The following is a 22303-nucleotide window of genomic DNA, read 5'->3' as shown; positions in this document are numbered from 1 at the left end:
TTCTGACCATTTGCTTTAATCTCTAAATTGCTAATTTAATCCAAAAGTACTCTTTTAGTTTGATGTGATTTCAGCATGGTAGTGTTTCCCCTAAAAATCTAGGGGTTTGAAAAGAATTTTTAAAAAATAATTAGGAAAATTAAAGAATTATGCAATACCATTCTACTGAGTTCTCCCAAACTCACCTATCAATTACTTTTCCAAAGTGATACACTGCTTTACCTCATAATCTGGGCTCATGGACTTTGCTAAAAGCACAGTATGGCAAACTCTATGCATTTGGCACATGTTATTTTTCATGTAAGCCTTTAAGCAGTCTACTCTTTTAGATTTTTAATGTTTAGCAAGAAATAAAAACAAGCGGAACTGATAACTATATTAACCAGGTTTTGATTTAACCAAATGACTCCGGCCACAGAAATCATCTGAAAGACCAAGCACAGAATCCATAAAACAAGGGTCACAATTCCATGGCAGAGAGGTAACAGGACTGTGTGAAGCAGACAGGGCAGAAGACAATAGGGAATGGCAGAGACTGCGGTGAAGCAGAGCGCAAGCCAGTCTACAGAGCTCAGTGTCCACCTGCCTTTAGTCACCGCAGCCATGCAGGAATGGGCTCTCAGTACTTTAACTGTAAGCATTTTTGCTGTAGGCATTTTTGCCTGGTAATTAATGGTTAGTAAAGCCGTTTTGCCAAAAAAGGTGAAATAGTAAAAAATAAAAGACACATTAACAAAAATAATAAAACATGAAAACATGAATAACAAAAAGACTTTATTTTGAAATAAAAAATATTTTAAAACATTTGAAATGTGTGTGGATTCATGACAATACTGTACAAATAACCTGTTTTTATTTTGAGGGTTATACATATGCCCTTGTCTTCAATATCTTTCATTCCTAGTATTATACATATTTTTGGTTGTTCATGCATCTCCTTGCATTTCGCTTTTCTTTTGCAAAAATTTCTTCATAATTAAGAGAAGTATGTTTCCAAATACCAGGATGCATATTTATAATTGAGCTTTATATTATGTTGTAAACGTCTCTACACCATTGCTTGTTCTTGGTTTATATTCTCACATGTGCCATGACAGATGCTCCAAAATTCTATGAGAAAAGTGGGCTCAACTCTGTGCCTTTTCAGCCCTTGGCCTCTTTCAGATTTATGGAATATAAAAATGTGAGTATGTGTCAGTGGAGAGATGAAACCAAGCTGTCAACTTTGGTTTGAGGTTGACCAAAGAGGTGACCAAACTGTCATACCAAACTGTCCACCGGTTATTTTATCTTTTACACCAAAATTGTCTTATGATAAACTAGTTATGTGGCAAAAATGCTTGTGGAAGTAAAGATGTCTATGCCAAAGATGCTTACAGTAAAAGTACAGTAAAAGTACCAGGTACAGCAGGAGTTCAGGGTTAGGGAGGACGCAGCCTTTAATTTTTCAAGAGAAGTTGGAAGTTGAGATTTTGTTTTTTGAAATTGTCCAACTTTTAATTCATTCAAATTTAAAAGAGAATTTCATGTGGGAGAAATGAAATCATGTGAGGGCACAGCCCAGGCTCTGCATTAGGCTACTTAGTCTCTGCAGAGGCAGCAACCAGGTTACTTTGCTTCCTACCGTATCTATGTGGGCCTGGCTCATGGTGAGCAAATGGTTATTTATCAAAAACACGAACAAACGTTTCATCATAAATTGAGTCCCCAGGGCTTGTCACAGCTTTGAAAGTTGCCACCTCAGATGGCTATTTATTAGTTAGCCCTTGCAACATCATCTGAGCTACACCATGGCTTGTGTTTTAATAGCATTCATGAAATCATTTCTTCAGCTGAACCCATACCTAAAGATGAAGCTCTAACTGGACTAAAAAGGAGAGAAAGGTACTCAGCACCTCTAGGCTTATTTCAGCTCCAAAAGGACACCTGCAAAGAAGCTGCTTTCTCCAGCAGGGCAAGGACAAGCCTTGAGTGTCATTTCCTGATGGTGTGTTACAGAAAGCCTCCTAGAAGAAATGGCACAGGACGAAGATGCTCCCTGTTCCTGTCACAAATATAGTTACAGTGTTTTCATAAGGATTTCCCTCTTTTACTCTTCATAACTCTTTCTTTTCTTTTCCTCTTACTATTGTTATTATTATTACTCAAATCCAGAAATACGGTATTATGGTAATAGGTGGTGAATCATGCCAACAAAGTAGGATCCCTTGAGATTAAGACTTTTATGTTTCTGAGATAAATCATTTAAACTTACATAGAATTGAAGTTAGACCTGGTCAAGTCCAGTCTAACATTAAGTATAGCCCTAGACTTTAATCCAGGTCCTCTTGCAAGAAGCGATGCTCACATGACCAAGATGAGAGTATGTCCATAGAGAAGACATTCCAGATAATCCCAGGGATACCCTGCTATGCTTCTATCTCTACTATTATTTTTTCCTAAAATATTAGGAGTTGAGTCTTAATGTAATTTTTTTTCTATAATTTTCTTTCCCAAAAGAAAAATACTGTAAGTAATCACAAAATACATACAACACGAGTCGTGTACTGTGCTTAGTTGCTCAGTCATGTCCGACTCTTTGCAACCTTATGGACTGTAGCCTGCCAGGCTCCTCTGTCCATGGGGATTCTCCCATGCCAAGAATACTGGAGTGGGTTGCCATGCCCTCCTCCAGAAGTTCTTCCCAACCTAGGGACTGAGCCAAGACCTTCCGCATTGCAGGTGGATTCTTTACCATCTGAGCCACCAGGGAAGCCCACATACAACATGCATACTGGATAATTCTCTTTTAAAGACTACACAAATCACTTTTTTTTTTTAGGTATTAGGTATAGAATCTTCATGGTAAATATAACAAATCCTTTTGCACTTAATTTCAGGTTTAACTGCAGGGTTCTGATGGAAAGAGCAGGATCTTTTTAAGGCACTGCCCTTAAGAAGTTCCAATGGCTGCAGCTACAGACAGCCAAGGTGCTATACACAGTCTTCATTGCATTGGAGCTTAGGATACACACTTCCTGCTTTCCCAGGTTAAATTCAGACCTATTTCCAGGACTTGTTGGCAAGTAAGTCCTAACATTTTCTGACCCAGGTGCAATGTTTCTCTACCTGAAAATTAAAACACACACACACACACACACACAGGCTTCCCTGGTGACTCAGATGGTAAAAAATCTGCCTGCAACGTGGCAGATCCAGGTTCAATCTGGTTGGGAAGATCTCCTGGAAAAGTGAATGGCTACCCACTCCAGTATTCTTGCCTGGACGAGTTGTCCATGGACAGAGGGGTCTGGTCAGCTACAGTCTCTGGGATCACAAACAGTGAGACACAACTGAGTGACTAACACTTTCATTTTCATATCTATATATATACACACTACATATATATATATATATTTCCCTTCCCAAGATAGTATGTATATTCAAAAGGGATTTATGTAAGACTCTTAAGTGCACTTTCCCTATGAGTTAGCTAATGACTGGTCATCATTTTCTTTGTGCTTACCAGTCAGTAGATAAAGCACTCAGGAGCCAGTGTCTGACTGTCTGTCTCCCCATCTCCCCCTCCCTCTCTCTTTCCCTTTCTCTCTCTCATTTTGAGAATAAGCTAAAATTCCACCCATGTTTTGCTTTAAAACTAAAAGCCTTCCCATGATCGCCTGTGCTTATCCGCATGAACTGCACCTTTATCCCCACAGAGGCTCACCTCCCACTGTCCCTGCGCTGCCTGGTTCTTGAGCTGTATCTTCCAGTCCTCGGTGCTGGGATCTGCACAGTGATGCATAGTGAGGATGACGGGGCGGGTCAGCAGGGCTCCTGGAGGCCCACAGCTCACCACAGGGGTCAAGAGAGTCTGAGAGTCCTCCATGGGCGGCCTGGGAGGGGAGCAGAGATCGCATGGTGACAGTTCTCTAGTATTTAGGTACTATGTACTCACTGAGATTTCAGATCTACAGTTGCACAAATAGTTTCCTCTTGGAGGTTTTACTTTTGGAGGGTGGATGGTGGGTTGAGGCAGAATTAAGTATGAAGACATGCATTTCATACCAAGACTTTGATCTTGTAAGACTTGAGGTCTTTCTGATAATAGTGACTCTGTCTGCATCTCTTTGATCCTTTTCTTCAGACACAGGTCTGCCTTTGGTAATTTCCTCTAAATTCATGTACAGATACTTTCAGGGTGGAATGAGATGGAACAGAGTCCTTATGAAGTTACATAAGCATTTTCTTTCTGATAATACTTGCCAGTAGTTTCATAGAGTTTTAGATACTTTTGTGTTTTTATGACCTAACTTGAAAAACACTTCAAAAAAATCACTTTAGAATAAGGATACCCTAGAGCTAAACTTCTTCCAAATGACTTTCAGAAATAATTCAGGCTAGTATACCAGATTCATTTTTTCAAATATGACCAAGGAAGAACAGAGAACTGTATTTCTATAGCAATTTAAATGGATATTTCTCTACATGTATACTTCATACATGGTGGCTCAGTGGTACAGAATCCGCCTGCGATGCAGAAGACCAGGGTTCAATCCCTGGGTCAGGAAGATCCCCTGGAGAAGGAAATGGCAAGCCATTCCAGAATTCTTTCCTGGATAATCCCATGGCCAGAGAAGCCTGGCAGGCTACAGTCCATGGGATTGCAGAGAGAAGGACACAACTGAGCCACTGAACAACAATAATAATTCATACTCTGAGAATTTGGGTGGGAATGAACTTCAAAGATACAAATTCTTTAATTCTATGTTTCTTTTTTCTTTTTAAATTGCCTTATTATTTCCCTAATAAGAATGTAATTAACAGGTAATGAATAAATTAACTCAAGCTGTCAGTTGGTATGTGAGGACAGAGCTCCAAGGTGTTGGAGTGGATTGCCCAAGCCTCACAACCAACAAGGGCTCATGCTGGGACTAAAACCAATGCCTTTGCAAAAACGACACTCAAAACTGTGCTGTCAGAATAGCCTGACTTAAGAAATCCCGGGCTCACAGAATTTTAGAGCAGTAAGGACCCCCAAAGTCAACAAGCACAGAGCTTCTCCAACAACATGCTGACTTGGTTGGTAGTGAGGGGTCACCTCACCTATTCTCAACTCAAATTTACAAAAAATTCTTAGTTGGAGTGAATACAATGTGCCTTCCTGACACATCTCTCCACATATTCCTGACCTGCTTTCTCTCCACTTTGACATTAAAGAGCCTCTCAAACATTTAGAGATTTTTATCTCTAAAAACCTTCTTCCAGACCAAACTTCCTCAATTTTTGCAACTTCAGCTAGAAAAGCATGGTTTCCAGGTCTCTCTCCATAATTCCATCTTTCTGTTATGAGACATGTCTGTCAGCTTCATTGTCTTCACTAGAGTGAGGCATTGTGAAATGAATGGAAGACTGTCTCCCCTTGGTGTCCACGCAGGAGTGGTTCCAAGGACCCCCCTGCAGACACCAAAATCCCTGGATGTCCAAGTTCCTTATATAAAAGGGCACAGTATTATATTAAATGGCATATAACCATTACATAAAAATTATATAACTACTACAAAATTTCTTTAACCATTTATAACCAAAATTATATAACAATTACATAAAATGATATATAACCTATGCACACCCTCTCACATACTTTAAATCATCTCTAGATTATTTATCATACCTAATACAATGTAAGTGCTATGTAAATAGTTGCCCGTGTACTGAAAATTCAAGTTTTGCTTTTTGGAACTTCCTGGAAAAAATGCCTTTTTTTTTTTACAAATATTATTGATCCAAAGTTGGCTGAATCTGTAGATACAGAACTCATGGATAGAGGGCTGACTGTACTTAAATATACAGTATAGCAGACTACTGCTTTCTTTGTTTTGGGATGACAGTGGAGCCTGCTGGGCTCCACTCTATGGGGTCGCAAGAGTCAGACATGACTTGGAGACTAAAGTACCATCACCACGTAGTTATATCAATGCCTCACAAAATTGTTGCTTTAGATTATTCTCAATCAATTATTTATAAATATTATTTAGCAGACTTGAGTTAGATGGGAAGAGAGAGATAATATGGTTAAGCATGTCCTTTATAGAAGGAGGCAATGACGCCCTAAGAAGGTTAAGTAATTTGTTAAAGCTGACCACTCTGTGTACTCTTAACATGAAAGGCTCTTAGGCTGTCTGTGGTTATAGCAATGGCTTCTGAACCTATACAGAGAAATTTATATTTAGCCATCTAATTTTACTTTAATTGTTTTAGGAAATTTTTCAGGTCATCTATTTCTTAATGCTATGTTTTTCCTCCATATATTGGCTACCTCTTCTAGCCTTTTATCTTCCATAAATTTGATGTAACTGCCATTTACGTTCTCATTCCAGTCATTGATAACATTGTAATATAAGAACAGGGCAAAGACAGAGACATTTTCAAGGACACTACTTGAAACCTCTCTCTAGTCTGACATCAATACTTTGAGTTATTCAGTTTAGTCAAATATAAACCCATTAAAAATGTACACTGTCCAGTTCATATCTTCCTATTTCATTCACATGGATTATTACAAGGGTCATATCAAATTTCTTTACAAATTGCATCAGCCACTTGAACTGGATTTTCCTCTAGTCTTTATCTATGGTTAATATATTCAATACTATGTAACCTAGAAGTTAGCTTTTATCTGTGGCTCACCCTCACTTAACACTCAGTGAATGATAGCAGCCACTATTATTTCTTTTTCCTGCTGTTGGAAGACTACGCTCCCTGAATCGCTCATGTTTCTGCATGGTCCCAGTTGTCTTTTCAAGACAACTGTATAGCAATCACCTTTGACGATACAGTGCTTCCCTCTGGAGTAAATGGTAGACCTGTCCACTTCCCATTACAAAACACTCAGGCTCCCTAAACACAACGGTTTATGCCTGGAGTGGAGCCACTGAATGTATAGACGTCGTCTGTCTTTACATCACCCTTTCAGAACTGAGGCTTGGGAAACTGGCACAAAAATGGTAACACTTTGGATAGTGGTGTTGCTGTGAGCACGTCGTCTGACTCAGGAGTCTTGTGTCTTTTATCAGCATCTACAAAACTGTGGCAGCCACCTTGATAGGTCACAAGTAAGGTCAAATTTTAGAAATTCCTAAGTTCTTAGTGATTATTATCATCAGGTCTAAGAACTCAGTTAAAACTTAACATATTTCCCTTTAATAAAACTTGGCTATCTGTGCTTCCGATTTTAAAATTTCACTAGAATCCCTCAACCTATAGCTTTCCTTTCCTCTTATTTAGGGGGAAAAAAAAAAAAGTTAAACGTTATCTCTCTTTTTAGCCTTTTAACATCATCTCCATTCTCACTGAATAACAATAAAGTTTGATTAAATCTAAAGTTATCAACCTGGAGATATACATGTATTTGGAATCACAAGGTAGGTGGCAGCTTGAGAACTCATTACTGTTCCCTTTATTTTCATTTCCTCTGAACCCACTCTGCCCTCCTTTGTTCCAGTCTGAAATGCATTCTCTTAGGACATGAGTGACGTCCTGCTCTCACTGTGCCATAGTTGATATTACACTTTTCTTCCTTAAGCAGTAACCACATTCTTATTTAATTCTACTTTTCTTACTGGGGCGGGGGGGGAAGTCATGGCTGCATTTTCCTGAACACTATGCTTAACCTTTAGTTACAAGTATACCCTGAGAATGCACATTAAACTTTTAAGGAAGCAGACTAAAGTGAAATCCATTTCAAGTGGTCCTTGCAGTAGAGTTGGGGATTGGAAACAGCTGTCTCTCAGTCTGCTGTTAGCAGCCGGTGCTTGAGGAGGAGGTGGAGGCGGAGGAGGAGGAGGGGTTCTTCTCATCACTGAGTTGGAACAGAAGGGAGACCACTGCCTGCTGGGCTGGGGCGCTGTCAGACCTGCACTCCCCTGGCATGCAATATTGATGGGCACCATTCTTGGAGGAGGGATAGCAAGCGAAGGAAAGGGCAGTAGGTGTCAAAAGAATTTATTAACCCAGTGAGATGCAAGAATGTAATGAATAGGGAAGTGGTGATGAGGAATTCATAACCGGGAATGAAAAACAAAGAAGAAATAATGATAAGAATCTTTGGGGGTTTTCAAGATGAAAGAAACAGCACTGAAATTGGAAACACTTCCAAGTATACATGGAAGAAGCCACTTAGGAAAGGTTAAGATTTAACTGTGTGAAACCAAAGGTCACAGCATTTAAATCCACATTCCCTTTATTTACATAAAGGGAGGATATTAAACTACATAAAACAAAAATAGTAGAAAATAAATTTTTAAAATCTGTTTTATGTTTTTGCAGAGAAGGGCTTTACTATTATGTTTCATGTGTTATCTAAGATGTTTAAGCACACTTTCTATAAATATTAATTGCAGATGATACGGAAATAAACGTAAAGCAAAAATTAGCTACAGAAATAGCAATTAAGTAGAAATCCAATAATTACCAATGATTAAATTTTAAAAACTTTTCAGAGTCCAACAAGGATCACTTATCATGATAAATGCTGGATGGATTCTGAGCACCCTAGGACAAAGCCCTCAGATGGGAATTTTAGTTTTCTGTCAGATTTTCTTGTCCTTTGCTTGCTGTTATCAGTGAGGAGAACTTCTACACAGAAGAGCACAATTTACAAAACTCTTATAAAAGCTATTGCATTGGCTGCCCAAGGCACACTTGTAAGGTAGGCAGGATAAGTATTCATAGTACTTTTTTTTCTCCCAAAGAGGAAACTGATATCTAAAGAAATTAACACACTTGCCTAAAGCCACAAAGGTAGTCATAGGCAAAACTGGGATCTGAACACAGATCATTGGTTTTCTTTCCCATCAGTGGTGTATTTTGAGTTGCTTATCCAGATTTAGGACCTTGAGAAATTTCTATGAACTGTTTGCTAGAGTAAGCTGAAAATTGCTTCTTAAAAAAAACATCTTCCTCCCACCTATCTCTGTGTGGAGACGAGACGCCTTCTATTAACACACACATCTTTTGTCAGGTCCCTCTGGATGACAATTCCACTTTAGGCTCAGCTGCCTTTTAAAGCAATCGGTTTCATGTATAACTAACAACTTGAAATATTTGCACTTTAGGTATCTGACAAGGAATATCTAACTCACTTGCTATCAAAAGATCAATTGAGCAAAAGAAAATATTTATGGAAGCCACTCTGAAGGGCGTGCCCCCATTTCCCTAGATAGGCCAAAATCTGTCCCTGGATTAAGCCTGAACAGCTAACTGTTGTGCCCTAGATTGAACTGCTGAATCCTTGAGGAATTATTTTATTGAATTTATAATTGGGTTTTATACTATCTACTCGCATTGAGGGATACCAACAGAAGTAGCCCTGTGAAGCTCATCGCTATTTTCATATTTTAAAAATGTTGCTTGCTGTATGAAAAAAAAAAAAAATGTTTTCTTTATGAGGAACCAAAGGAGAAGTAACTGAGCTTCTTCCAGGCATCTTTTTCCCTTCTGGACATATGGATCTTATAACTTACCATGTTTCCCTCTTGAAAGCTTTGAAACAATAAGTTCATGACCTATTAACAAGAAATATGCTGGGAATTACATCAAATATTTTATATTCTAACTGCCTACCTGACTTTAATCTTTTCTAATCTTATTTTTTCCTTTTTTTTTTGTTTTTTTCATCCACTTATTTAAAAAAAAAAATTACCTCCTATTGAAAGATTGTTTGCATAAATCACCTTGAATCATTTCTTTAGAAGTAGAACTTCAATAAATAAAAACTGTGAAGAACAGTCAGAGAATAAGATTTAAATATACCTGGATTCTACTCCCTGCCCACGCTACCTTCAGTCTCTTTATAGCTGTTCCTTCAAACTAGAAATTTAGGACTCGACCTAAAAGAGAATATCACTGAGTTTCACTGAGAAATAATAACGTCAACTACTATTTTACAAAGTTCCAAACACCACATTAAAATAAATGAAAATGGTCTGCAATATGATTACAAACATAATACGTTTTGGCCCACTATCCTAACGTATTACTTTATTATTTATATTCAGTAAATATAATGATAGTTTTAATTGCCTTATCACTAACATGCTAAACTTCTAACTGGGATTTCGTCCTTAAAAAAAAAAATCCTAAATGCCACCAACGTCCTACAGTTGACAGATCTGACAAATCCAATACCTTCTTGAATTATCATTCTCTTTCTTTGCACTTCAATTTTAGTAATACCTCTGTCAATCACTTCATTTTGAAACTCTTTTTACCTTTGATTTTTTCTTGTTATAATTACAATCATTCATTCTTTCATTAAAAATATTCACTGATGAACAACTATACATTAAGCTTCTTGCTAGATGCCAACTCTTGCTTATGTGCTTTATCCTTATCCTGCCTTATCTATTTAGTTTTGCTCCTTCTACCCAAACCTTAAATAAGAATATTTCCAGGATTTCCCTGGTAGTCCAGAGTTAAGAATGCACATTGCAATGAAGGGGACTCTGGTTGGGGAACTAAGATCCCACAGGCCTCGGAGCCACAACTACCGAGCCCTAGCACTCTGAAGTCTGCACCACAACCAGAGTCTGTAGGCTACAGTGAAGGATCCTGCTTGCCACCAACTAAGACCTGACATAGCCAAATAAATAAATATTAAAATGAATACTTCCCAAAGTTCTTTCCGCAGTCCTCTTTTTTCTGCCTCTGCACTTTTCCCCTGAAGAATCCACTCACTGGTGACTGTCCATGTGCATCTCCAGCAAGAGTTGCAAGTCCCCTCTTACACAGACCACGTGCAGAGGAATCAGAATTTGTCTTTTCTCTCCTTGAACCAGTGGCTGCTTCCAATCACCTCTTGTTGCTCTCACAATTTTCTCAGTGCCCAGGGCTTGAACCCTAAATATATTCTTTGTGTTCTGCAACTTTTGCCACACTTTTAACCAGCTGTGAAACTTGTCCTGAAATACACTTTTCTTTCCACTCTCCAGACTCAGGCCTGGCTGCTTCCCTAGCCCCTCCCCCACATACTTTGATCTCTGCCGTGGGTCAACCAGGGCCCCGGCCTTTGGAGTAGTCTTTCTGTTTCCCTTCCTAGTTCATCCTGCACACGGTCACTGTCAATCTTTAAAAACACTGCTATTCACGTAGCACTTGGCTGCTTAAGGATCTTCCATGGTTCCCCACCATTTACCCAAAAAATGTCTATTTACCTTTATTCTTGGAATGTCTAAATTGATTTTTTTGGCCTTTTGAGAAAACTCCTAGACAAGTACACAATAGGAAGAAAGCGAAAATTAATGCTCATATCTTCAAATTGTGTTTTAATAAGAAATGACAAAAGGCAAAATTTCAGGCTGAGTCAGACTCATTTTTAAACTGTTACTGGAAGCAAGGCAAAAAGATCCATGTTGGTGCCGTTAGCTGTGGGAAGTGTATCCACAGGGCAGGGCAGGACGAGGCTTCGCAATCTCTGCAGGGGTGTGTCCCGTAGAGCGCAGGCTTGCAGCTCAGATCCCTTTCGGTTGCAGAGAGCCTGTCCTGTGTCTGCAGCTCATTTAGGCTGCTCATCTGCCATCCCCTGCTTTTTCTTAGTGCATATTCCATAATGATAAGGCCCCCTCTTGTCACATTCACTTGCCACATGCAATTAAGTTCACACCTCCCTTTAGACAGTTCACATCACCAGATGACCCACTGGAAGGTATCCAGCTGGAAAAACACCCAGTTTTGGATTCAATAAAGGCAATCAAAGAGAGGGAAGATGGAGCAAAGTAATCAGAAATTTCCTACACATGTCTTGAAGTCACATTCATGTCTTCTCTTGTCTCACAGCATTTCCTCTGAAAGAAGTTCTAAGATCACGTGAGCAATAGACAGACACTGTGCCCCAAAAGGCACTGTAACAAGAGGGCAGAGGCTCTGTTTGTGCACTGGATACTATGGAGTGGGGATGGCATGTCAGCAGAAGAGCTTCGTGAGGAGATGACCTGGGTGTGAATTCTGCTGACCCTCAGCTGTTAACTGTGAAACCCTGGCTATGAACCCTAGTCCTTTCATCTCTAAATGTGGAGCTCATCATAACTCGCAGAATAGTGAGGAATAAACGAAGTGAGGAATAAATGAAATTACCAGTATGCTGACTCTACGGTAGCTATGTTTTGTATTCTTACTATACACTAAAACAACATACTCGTCATTGTGACTTCACAAGAAAATCGCATCTCTTTCACAACAAAAATGAGTGGAGAAGACTGTCTCATTTATTTGAGAGAGCTGTCTTGTGTTTGTTCCCTGCTGCATGGTCTCTGGTGTACATTTTCATTTGAGATCCTGAGGATCCTCTAGCTTCACTTTCATAAACAGAACTTCATTGAGGCACACCAAATTTAATAGAGCAATTCCCTCTGCACCTAACTTCAAGTGGTAGGCATAGTAAGAGGTGATTTATAGTTTCCTTTTCTTTAAAGTTAAAGGCAGAAGAGCCTAAAGCAGAATTGTCTAGCTTTGTCAATTTCCTGCTTTCTCCCTCCTTCATCCAGAGAGTACAATTATCCTGGTCAGGGTGCTAACTAAATTGCAGGAAGAAAAATCACACAAGGCACCTGAGTGCCCACGTCTTCCAGCTTCAGCACACCCTGCAGCAGCTTCTTAAGGTTTGATCTTCAGCCATAGATTATGGTGATCACATGGAAAATAGCAGACCACAAACACTTTCTCAGAATAAAGCACAAGCCAATACTCATCTCTGTTTAAACCAAATATCCATGTTGGCAAAAGGCCTTCAGGGATGGATATACTTAGTGTTAACCTTGATTCTAGACAGAAGAAAGAAGAAAACTAAAATATAAAGGGATCTCAGTTTGCTAATCTTCATTTCTCCTGCTGCAAAAGAAGGGCACTCGGAGGGACTGTGAATATTACTTTACATTGGGAATGGAAAAATGAATATTTGATGTGCACAAATACAAGACTTTTAGTGATTTTCTGTTGCTCAAATTGAAGGCACATGAATAATGACCATGGAATTTTATTATTTTCTTGGACAGGCTCATGTTTGTGTAGGTGAAAGTATATCACCTGAGGAAAACACTGTTCTGCGTCCTACAGGTTATAAATACCGAATCTTTACTCAAGAGCATAGTAACAGAGCTTTTTGGCTACTGAAGACAACGACTAAAGAGAGATGTTTTTCTGAGGATGACAGAGGGGAAGAGAAAAGATATAATATCTTATGATGACATGACTTAGCAACTGAACAACGACAACAAATGATAAGCTAGCTCTACATTTGGCATTCTCACTTTGCATCTAGAGCTCAGGGCAGTTGAGCCAACGCCTTTCCCCTTTGGAAAAACAGTGATAATTACATGTAAGGATTGTCATTTCAACAACATCTCTTATTTTAAGATCTCAGTGCACTTCAGAAGCATTCACCAGTCAGGCCTCTAGAGTGCTATTTAACACATGCATTTTATGTGAGAACGAATCAAGAATGACCAGATACAATTTGTTAGAGGCCCAACTGAAAACTGAATTTAGGACTTCGAAACTCTTGTTATTTTTACTCAAAATAACTTCATCTTTATGATTATGATATATTCAAAACACTCTTAGATTCAACCTAGTTTTAATCAACCCTAGATCCATTTAGCAAAGCCCAAGCATAGATTTTATAGGTGCTAAATATAAGAAGTGGGTCAATAACACTTAAAAACTACAAGACAGTCCCCCAAAGAAGAATCTGCAGGTGAGAATAAAGAATCCAGGTGAGAATAAAGTGCTAGGCTGAGGTTGGGATGGCAAGTCAAGGATTAAGGGGTTGTTCAATTCTATGTGACCTTTGAACCTAAAATGGCTACAGGCTATATTCCTGAGCCAGGCCACATGAAGCCAATTTCTCTTTGTATCTTTTGCACAATTTACGGATCACTCTTTCAGCAATCTTTTCAGCTAATATGGCCACATGTCCACTTGGGGAAAATATCTCTGGCCTTCTGCCCATATTCAAGATCTGCAAAAGTGTCTGGAGCTCCAAAGATAAAGAGGGGTAAAAACTGACCTTTTATGGGTCTAGTTGAAAAGGAAATGCCAGAAGCAGGGCAATCAAGACAAATGTATGTTGAGTTTACTCTGTCTAATATACAATTCTCCCAAGTCAGACATTGATAAAGTCAAGTGCACCAGAAAAAGCATATTTACCTCATATTTTCTTTCCTGTGTACAGTCACATACATTTCGTAGACTCTCCCTTGGGGAATGGCCCCAGCGGGAATCAGCAAACTTACTCCTGAATAGCAAAAGAGAAAAGCAGTCACATAAGACCTATGAATCAAAAGGAAACTTCACAGAATGCCTTTGAAGCAAGTGGAGAGGAATGAGGAGATTTTGTGGCCACATCGCCATAAGCCTGCTGCTTTCTCTCTAAAGACATGTAAATATTCATAGCCACCCGGCTTTCCTCCCTTATTGGCCTTATTTGTTACCACAGCTCCCTCTGAACTGTTATGGAATCACTTAAAGGAATGATGTCATTTTTTTAAAAAACTCTTGCTTTATTTAAGGACTAGACAGATGGTTCCACTGGTGTTTTCCTTGTAAAATGAGGGGAAAACCAACAACTGCTCTTAAAATTTCAAACAGCTGTAATGATGCATCGTTTCTAATTAAAAAAAAAAAAATCCCCACAAGACTCAAAGTCAGGGAAATGCTAACCTCAACAATACCAAAAAACATTTATTTCTGAAGTATCTGGTTAGCATCAGTGTTTTTCTGCAACAAATAATTGGTGAAGAACTTCTTTCATCATAGGTAACTCTAGAAAGTGAACAGCAACCGAGCTAGTTTTAGTCACAGCAGGCCAAGTAGGTTTTTACTTAGTTGTTAATTGGTGCATTTTGTAGGACTGTTGGGTTGAGCTCTGTTCTAAGTCAACTGTGCTGACAGTAATGGTTTGTAACTTTAGTTTGCAGCAAAATTACCTGAAGGTTTTGCTAGTGCACATTATGGGATCCTACCCTCAGAGTTTCTGATTCAGAAGGTCTGTGGAAACTGCAGTTCTAACAAGTCTCAAGGTGACGCCAATGCTGGCGATCAGTGGACCACACCGTAGGAACCATGGGCTTGTACCCGTGTAGCATTATCACAGATAGTAATTCAAAGTGGGCAGCAACCTGAAGATACTTGCCTCCACAATTCTATTCTAATAAATGCAACGGATCTCAACTCTATAAAACATTTTATGGAACCTGACTGTGGGTAGAGTTTTTCATGGGTTGTGAATGCCAAGAAGTAAAAGACAGTGTTCTTGTCTTTGAGTAGCTTATCTAATTAGCAAGGAAATGGAATATGCCATATGAACACAGGACCATAAGGAAATTGCTTGACTACATTGGAAGGTCTCAAGAGTAAAGGACAGAGTTAAAGAGGAATAGTTAGTCAAAGCCCTTTGTATAGCTGGTTGCAACTGTTGAGGCGTAATGTGCACCTTGTCGTGCTGCAGGAAGTAGAATGTCATGCTCACATCAGACATCAGGATGGTTTGCTGAGGCACACAATGAAAGGAGGAAGACCACACATGAGGCACTCAAGCCTCGGTATTTTTTTTTTTTCCAATGGGAACAATCAAATGTACCTTTATGTTTGTTAAGGGGATGAGACAGAATTATGGATGCAAAGTAACAAGAATAAGGCCTGAGACATATTAGATTACTGTAAATAAAATAATGCATGTACATCACCATTGCCCAGTACATATTTAAACATGCTGGCTCTCTCCTTTCTACTTAAGAAGCCTTTAAAATAATTCATATGTGAAAAAGTGACAAGTGTAGAAATGGAAAGGAGAGGTATAATCCACTGGCTGCCATGAAAAAAAAAAACTGTCTTGGAAATAATACAATGTTTAAACAAGGAAAAAACAGTAGAGTATATTCTGATCTATTCATTTGCAGACTATTACAACATATTTAAAATCATGATTTTAAAAAGCATGCAATTGCATGGAATGAGAAAGATTGGAATAAAAGCACTTTATGTAATGTGTGATCTCAGCTCTGTGAAATGTATTTTAGAAAAGGAAAAATGATATTCCATTAAATATTTCAATTTATTAAAGTACACTTTTAAAAGGCATGGGGTGAAAAATTGCTGAGGTGTTGAAATGGGGGACTGAATGAGAGGAAGAATCAAAGACAAGTTCAATCGGTTCTCTATATTACTTGGCTCTATGGCTGTTTACACACTACATTCGCTTCTTATGCTATGTATAGATCTTAGTTCAAACTGGTTTTTTCTGTGTTCACAGACTACTCTATCTGGCCCAAAAGAGTGCCTGGACATGCACAGGGAGTCCATTAACCCTCTCATAACTGATGGCTCCATAGTGATGAATAAACACCAAACTTTAAGCAAACATTATGAGTCACTAACTTTGGTTCACCATTTAAGAGCTTTATGGAGCTTACTCTCTACATGCAGATAACTAAATGAACTGAAAACTGAATACTACTAAAAGGCACTACTTTAATCCTACCTTAAAGAGACACATGATGAAGCTATGTGGAGTGCATACCTTAGAAATACCTTGACCCTGAAGACTGTGTAAAAAAGAATTAATGAAGAGTTGATGTCTAATATCATGTCCTCTGATCATCTAATTTCGTATTCTGAAGTACTGCTTCCTGTAGGAAATTGGAACTGAACCAACTGATACGTTTTCTAATTAATTTGTCCTTTTAAAGTGTGATGACAACAGTGAAGGCTTTTTGCTTTTGGCTTAATGCTGCCTCTGAAGGGCTATTAAAAAGAAGGTCAATGGCAGTCGTAAGTTATGCCTCGGCAGAAAGTTGTAAGTGCAATATTTCTAGAGGAAGTGTTTTCAGAGTTGGCTAGAGGAAGATAAACAGTTTTGCTGATCTTGACTGAAGTACTATTTGTTTTACATTGAAAGTAACAATAGATTTGGATTAGATAGGATACATTTAACTTTTCAGGCCTAATGAAAACAAATAATAAAGATAGGTTTCCCAGATCTACCTCTGCAACATAAACACCTTGAGGAATTACCTGAGTTGGGGATAATGAGGTGACCCCCAAGGGAGTTGAAGGTGCCAAACGCAGTGCAGGAGGGGTCTGTCTGCCGTGCTAGACTCTGATTCTTCAGGTTGAGGGCCTCATTCTCCAACAAGGATTGGGTCATCTGAGGGGACAGTTTTGATGCAAACTCAGAGAGATCATCTTGGGGCGTGACAGCACCTGAGGTATTGTACACTTTGATCTTCAGGTTAGGCAGTGGATCCAGAATTGGAGAGTTGGTCATTGGGATTTTGTCTGAGACATCATGCAAGGCATAAACAGGTCCCCTGTACATGGCCGCGGCTGATGTGAGGTCTGGGGGTACTGCCAGGAGATCTGAGTCAGAAGAGAAAGGACGCCCATTTGCATTCTTCATTCAGACAACTTATATTAGTCAGACTCTCCCTGACACTTTCTGAGCCAATAGCAAAGCAATTCAACAAATATTAGAGATGGACAGACACTAGGGTTCTACTGAAAATGGCAATTAGATAGCTGGAATCTGTTTAATTATTGGCTACAAATAAATAGACAAGTTCATTCTATATTTTGCCTTGAAGATTACTCATTGTTTCTATGGTACTTAGCTAACTCAACAGACTGAATCTGCAGACACTTGTGATCCTCACTACGTGACTAGGTAGTAGTCATCTATACGGGATTTGGGTTCATCTGTAGACCACTATATTCAGACCAATACAAGATGCCTTGTTAACAGGAGAAGAAAAAGGGAATGTAAGAAATCTATCAACCAATCTTTGTACTCTTCTCAAATAAAACTTCAAAAGTATGACAGAGAAACCTGTTAAAAAGGGGAAAAAAAGAGATCTGTGTACCTTGTCAACTCTAATGAGTTATATGAAGAAATTAACATAATCAACAAAACAAATGAAAATCTTTGTCTTCATGGAGCTTATATTTTAGCTAATGTAGTTTTATTGATTTTGAAGACATATAGGGAGGCTGCTTACATGCTTAAATCCACATATGAAATGCAATGTCAACTGACCTTGTCTTGCTGCCTTGATGTTCACAGGCTGAAAGCCTCCATTGAGTGCAGAAGAGTCAATAATATCAGACTCAAAGTCACGATGATTCTTCCTATACACAAAGAGGGCCACAACTACAGAAATGGCCAGGCAGACTATCACAGCTATCACAATGCCGACATACAGAGCAACATCATCTGAATCAGGAGCAGCTAAAGGGGAGAAGGAAACATGGAATTCGGTGGTTAGAGAAACTTCTCACAGTACATGTATGTATTGCTATAATTTTTTTCAGACAGTTATTGCCTTTTTTATAGGTTAATTTCAAATCTATTTCAAAAGCTATTTAAAACAACTGTGGCCTTTCAATGGAAAATTATCTTGCATTTTTTTCTTTTCTCACTCTGCATCATTCACTCACTATCTTAAATTGGGCAACATAACACACCATTTACTACAAGGCATAAAAGGAAACTGGAGCTAAAACCATCCCAACCCATAGGAAAAAGAAAAAAAAAAAAACTTTATTACTAATTTCAGGTGGAGAAGTTTGGAAGGCAGCTTTGAATTCACTGATAGTTCTTTAAAAACAAACATAAACACTCTGTTAGAAACATCTGGCATTTACTGAATCTGTATATTTATTGCACCAGAATATTTTTCTAAGTATCATTCCCAGTCACAAAATTACTTTCCACAGCACTCTTCTCACTTCGCCCTAAATCAGTGAAGGGGTGGGTGGGAACGATGGAAGGCAAGGCAAGGCAAACACTGGGAGCAGACAAGGTTTGCAAGGTATACTTTCAGAAGACCCAGGTCTGGGGAGCAGAGGCTAATGCTGATAACTCCAGGCTTTTGCTACAGATTCAGTATTACCTCGGAGAACACTGAGCTTCTCACGGGTTCTTGTCAGAGATTTACATGTGAGCCACTCGTTACTGGAATAAAATATAGCTCTATGCTGTACTGAGTAAGATAACGGCCTGGTTCAGTGATCAGAAAGGTCAGACTACCCCCAAAAGGCAATTAGGCATTCGATTAACACGGTGTGAGGTCAGCTGGGAGGTCTGTCTCTGGGTAGAGCAAGAAAAAAATTCCTATAAATGTTGTATGTTGCCTTAGTGGCACAGAACACGCTCTGATCCAATGGCAAATGGTGATAAAAGTTGATAATTCAACCAACAAAAGTAAAGCTTTCCTGAATCCTTTAGACATCTTTAAGTCTCTATTATTTTTAGTTTTCTGTGACTCACAAAAATGACCAGCAAGATTAACCAGAACTGTGTGCTCACTGTGAAAGGTGATTAAACTGGTGCTTCAGATGGTCAAGAAAAGCCTTTTTATGTTGAACTTTATACAAGGGCATTTTTATTTTGCAGGAAGAGAATTTTCAGGTTTGCAGGTCTCTTGGCCTCCTAAAGTCAAGGAACTACTCCTCTCTCCTAAGACTCACAGTCACATGGTTTACATGGTGAAATGACTTGTCTTATGCCATGTATCTGTAACACATTGACAGTAAAATAGCATTCCCTATGGGAAATCACTCCATTTCTTTCAGGATTTTGTTTAAATGTACTATATGTGAAAGAATTTGTATTCTTTTTAAATAATTGTCTTTACCAAAGTTTCTAGATTCTCTGCTCAAGCATCAATCAAGTTGATGCTGGCAGATCTTTTCAGGAAACCAGTGATGTACCAAACCCTCAGGCACTGTGAGCACTGCTCTCAGAGTACTGATTTCATTTCGCTGCTGGGTTCCATGTGAGGCCCTACCGCAGTGCTCTGAACTCTGGTCAGAATACTGTATCTAAAACCTTAATGTTTTGCTTTACCAGGCTGTAATTACTTATTCAACATGCATGATCTCTAACTCAATGGATCTGCATTTTTTCAACTCTTTACTTTCTAGCATTTGAAACCTGCCCTTTATTTAGATCCACATATTTCATGATATGTTTTGCCAGCTACTGGGACTTAAGCTTTGAATGTTAGACTGATAGATTTTAAAGCTGGCAGAGACTTGAAATGACCCTTTCTTCTTTTCAGCAGTGAAAATCTAATTTGTTTTTCATGTTGGAATATATTAGGCGCCGCTTTCCTGTGTGCACATCTGTGATCCAAGGGAAGGTAAACTTGAACTGGGGGCAATAACGTTAAATGATTATTCAGCAACATAAAAACCAAACATCAAACTTACAAGAAAATCCATATTCATTCTGGGTTCTCTGCTCAGTTGAAATAGGATAAATGAAACCTTGAAAAAGAAACAAAAAATGAAACAAAAATGGGAACAAAATCAAATTAATGAGGGAAACAAAATGAGAAGCATGAAAAATGGCTTAAATAAAATAAAAGAAGAAACCTGGGTCCTTTAAAATTCTGGTTCAGTACAGAATTATGATTTTGCATCTCCTGTCTGCTCTGGAGCCTCACTAAGAATTAATAAGGAGGCAGATTGAATTTCAGAGCAAAAACTGGTCTCGACTCACTAACTTTGGAGTGCTTCAAGTCTTTCTTTTATTGAGCATAAACTCTAATGGATCTAATTTATTTCAGACATCAAGGGTCATTAGCATAAGGAAAATCTTTTTTCCTTATCCCTGCCATATGCCTTAATTCCCAGGACATACTCAGTAAGGCTCTAAACAGTTTTTTGGTTTTTTTTTCCTTTTATTTAATCATAACAGCTTGCTTTCAGTCTAATAGAACTAAAGAAGGCCTGTCGTCATTGGTCAAAGGTTAAATACCCATTTACTGAGCTGAGCAGACCAACTCTCCTCCTTCCATCTCAAGTCTACTTTTTGGACTTCCAGTTGTTGGCCCTCCATCTAATAGGAATCCAATAGGTTTTGCCCAGGGGCTGAGCAGTTTGTCAATGCAATGGAAACTGGATGCTTTTTATTTGAAATCATTAAAAAATCAATAGAGCCTAGAGATTATAAGGGTGTTTATTTTAGGGCTTCAGAGGAATAGTGTAAATTGGGAAAAATAAAGACCTCATCCTAATAGTGAATGCAGAGATAAACAATAGCAGTTTTCCTTTTTTTCTTTTTAGTGTAATCCAAGGTAGGAAACTGATGATGATGATGATTGATGATGATAATAAATAATAGCAATAATGTGAAGTAGAAGACTGTGGGGAAATATTTCTTAAATGGGGAACATGAAACTTTTTGAAATGAAAATCTATGGAAAAGTTTAAAGTGTCACATAACTAGCACCCACAGATTCCTAATATTTAATATTCTGCAACATGAATTAACCAAATAATACAGCATCATTTGAATTAATCAAATAAGGATGAATAAGAACCATGTAAATTAAGTGTTCCTAGTAATACTCAAGGGCAAAAAAATATAGAGAAACTGCAAGAATTACAATTAATTGGTTCAAAATTAAAGGTCTGTCTGTAATACTTTAACACTGAAGGTAACTTTAAATTGTGCCTCATGTAGACCTTCTGTAGTTTGCAGAACACACAGTTCTTATAAGCTATTTACTTATTTGGGGAACTAATTCAGGAGAAACATGCAGTGCTACCTTAATGAAAGAGAGCTTTGCTGTAGCACAGACAGGTTTGCTCTGAATTAATTTTTAATGCTTTATTTTAGAGCAATGATTGCAACCTCCTACTCAGTTTTATAAATATTATATTCCCTATTCCAGTTGTTGGAGTCCATGTATTAGGTTTGATTTTCATCTTTAAACACTCTGTCTGGTAATAACCTTTTTCCATTTGTATTCTGTGAACTCAATAAAAGGACATCTGGGACATATATGAGCACAGGAAAAAAGGTTATTTTTGAAACCCAAAGACTTAAGACAATATGATTCCACAGCTAGTACAGGAGACCAGATAAGTGATACCACTGTTGTAGGAGATGATTTTAAGCTGGGTGATGTCAAGAGTTTTTTTTTTGTTTTTTGCAGATGTGAGGGCCAGGAAAGAAGTATAAAATAGGATATTTGGGGATAGTTTGATGTTTACCCTGAAATTTTTGATAAGAATAGTGTGAGCCTACTGGAATAAGCAGAAGAGCTGTATCTTATAAAAAGGAGAAGCCTATCTCTGGAAAGAGAGAACGCAGTCTGGAAAGAGAGAACGCAGTCTGAAAGTTCACCCTGTGAAGCAGCCCTAGGTTTTCCTTGGCTTTTACCTACTTCCCCTTGGCTTTTACCAAGAACCCCTGTTGTTGACAGGTAGATCAAGGAATAACAACAAGAAAACTGATAATTTCATTTTAGTTTCTACTTTCCCA

At 38.4% G+C, this 22303-nt stretch overlaps 1 protein-coding gene across 2 annotated transcripts in view; it reads right to left on the bottom strand.

The window, feature by feature from the left end:
- The window catches only part of UNC5C (unc-5 netrin receptor C), a 425239-nt gene that overhangs the window by 33804 nt on the left and 369132 nt on the right, over positions 1-22303 (bottom strand). The window contains exons 8-12 of one of the 2 annotated variants that reach the window (XM_005207736.3): positions 20242-20298; positions 18065-18256; positions 17047-17391; positions 14182-14269; positions 3707-3875 (exon numbers count right to left, since the gene is read on the bottom strand). In XM_005207736.3, the coding sequence (XP_005207793.1) occupies positions 3707-3875; positions 14182-14269; positions 17047-17391; positions 18065-18256; positions 20242-20298 (851 nt within the window). The remainder of the gene's footprint in view (positions 1-3706; positions 3876-14181; positions 14270-17046; positions 17392-18064; positions 18257-20241; positions 20299-22303) is intronic. The other variant, XM_002688134.5, reaches the window with a different exon arrangement.

The sequence above is a fragment of the Bos taurus genome, chromosome 6, assembly GCF_002263795.3.
Source record: "Bos taurus isolate L1 Dominette 01449 registration number 42190680 breed Hereford chromosome 6, ARS-UCD2.0, whole genome shotgun sequence".
NCBI classification, from domain to species: domain Eukaryota; kingdom Metazoa; phylum Chordata; class Mammalia; order Artiodactyla; family Bovidae; genus Bos; species Bos taurus.
This window is presented reverse-complemented; position numbering and strand designations above follow the sequence as displayed.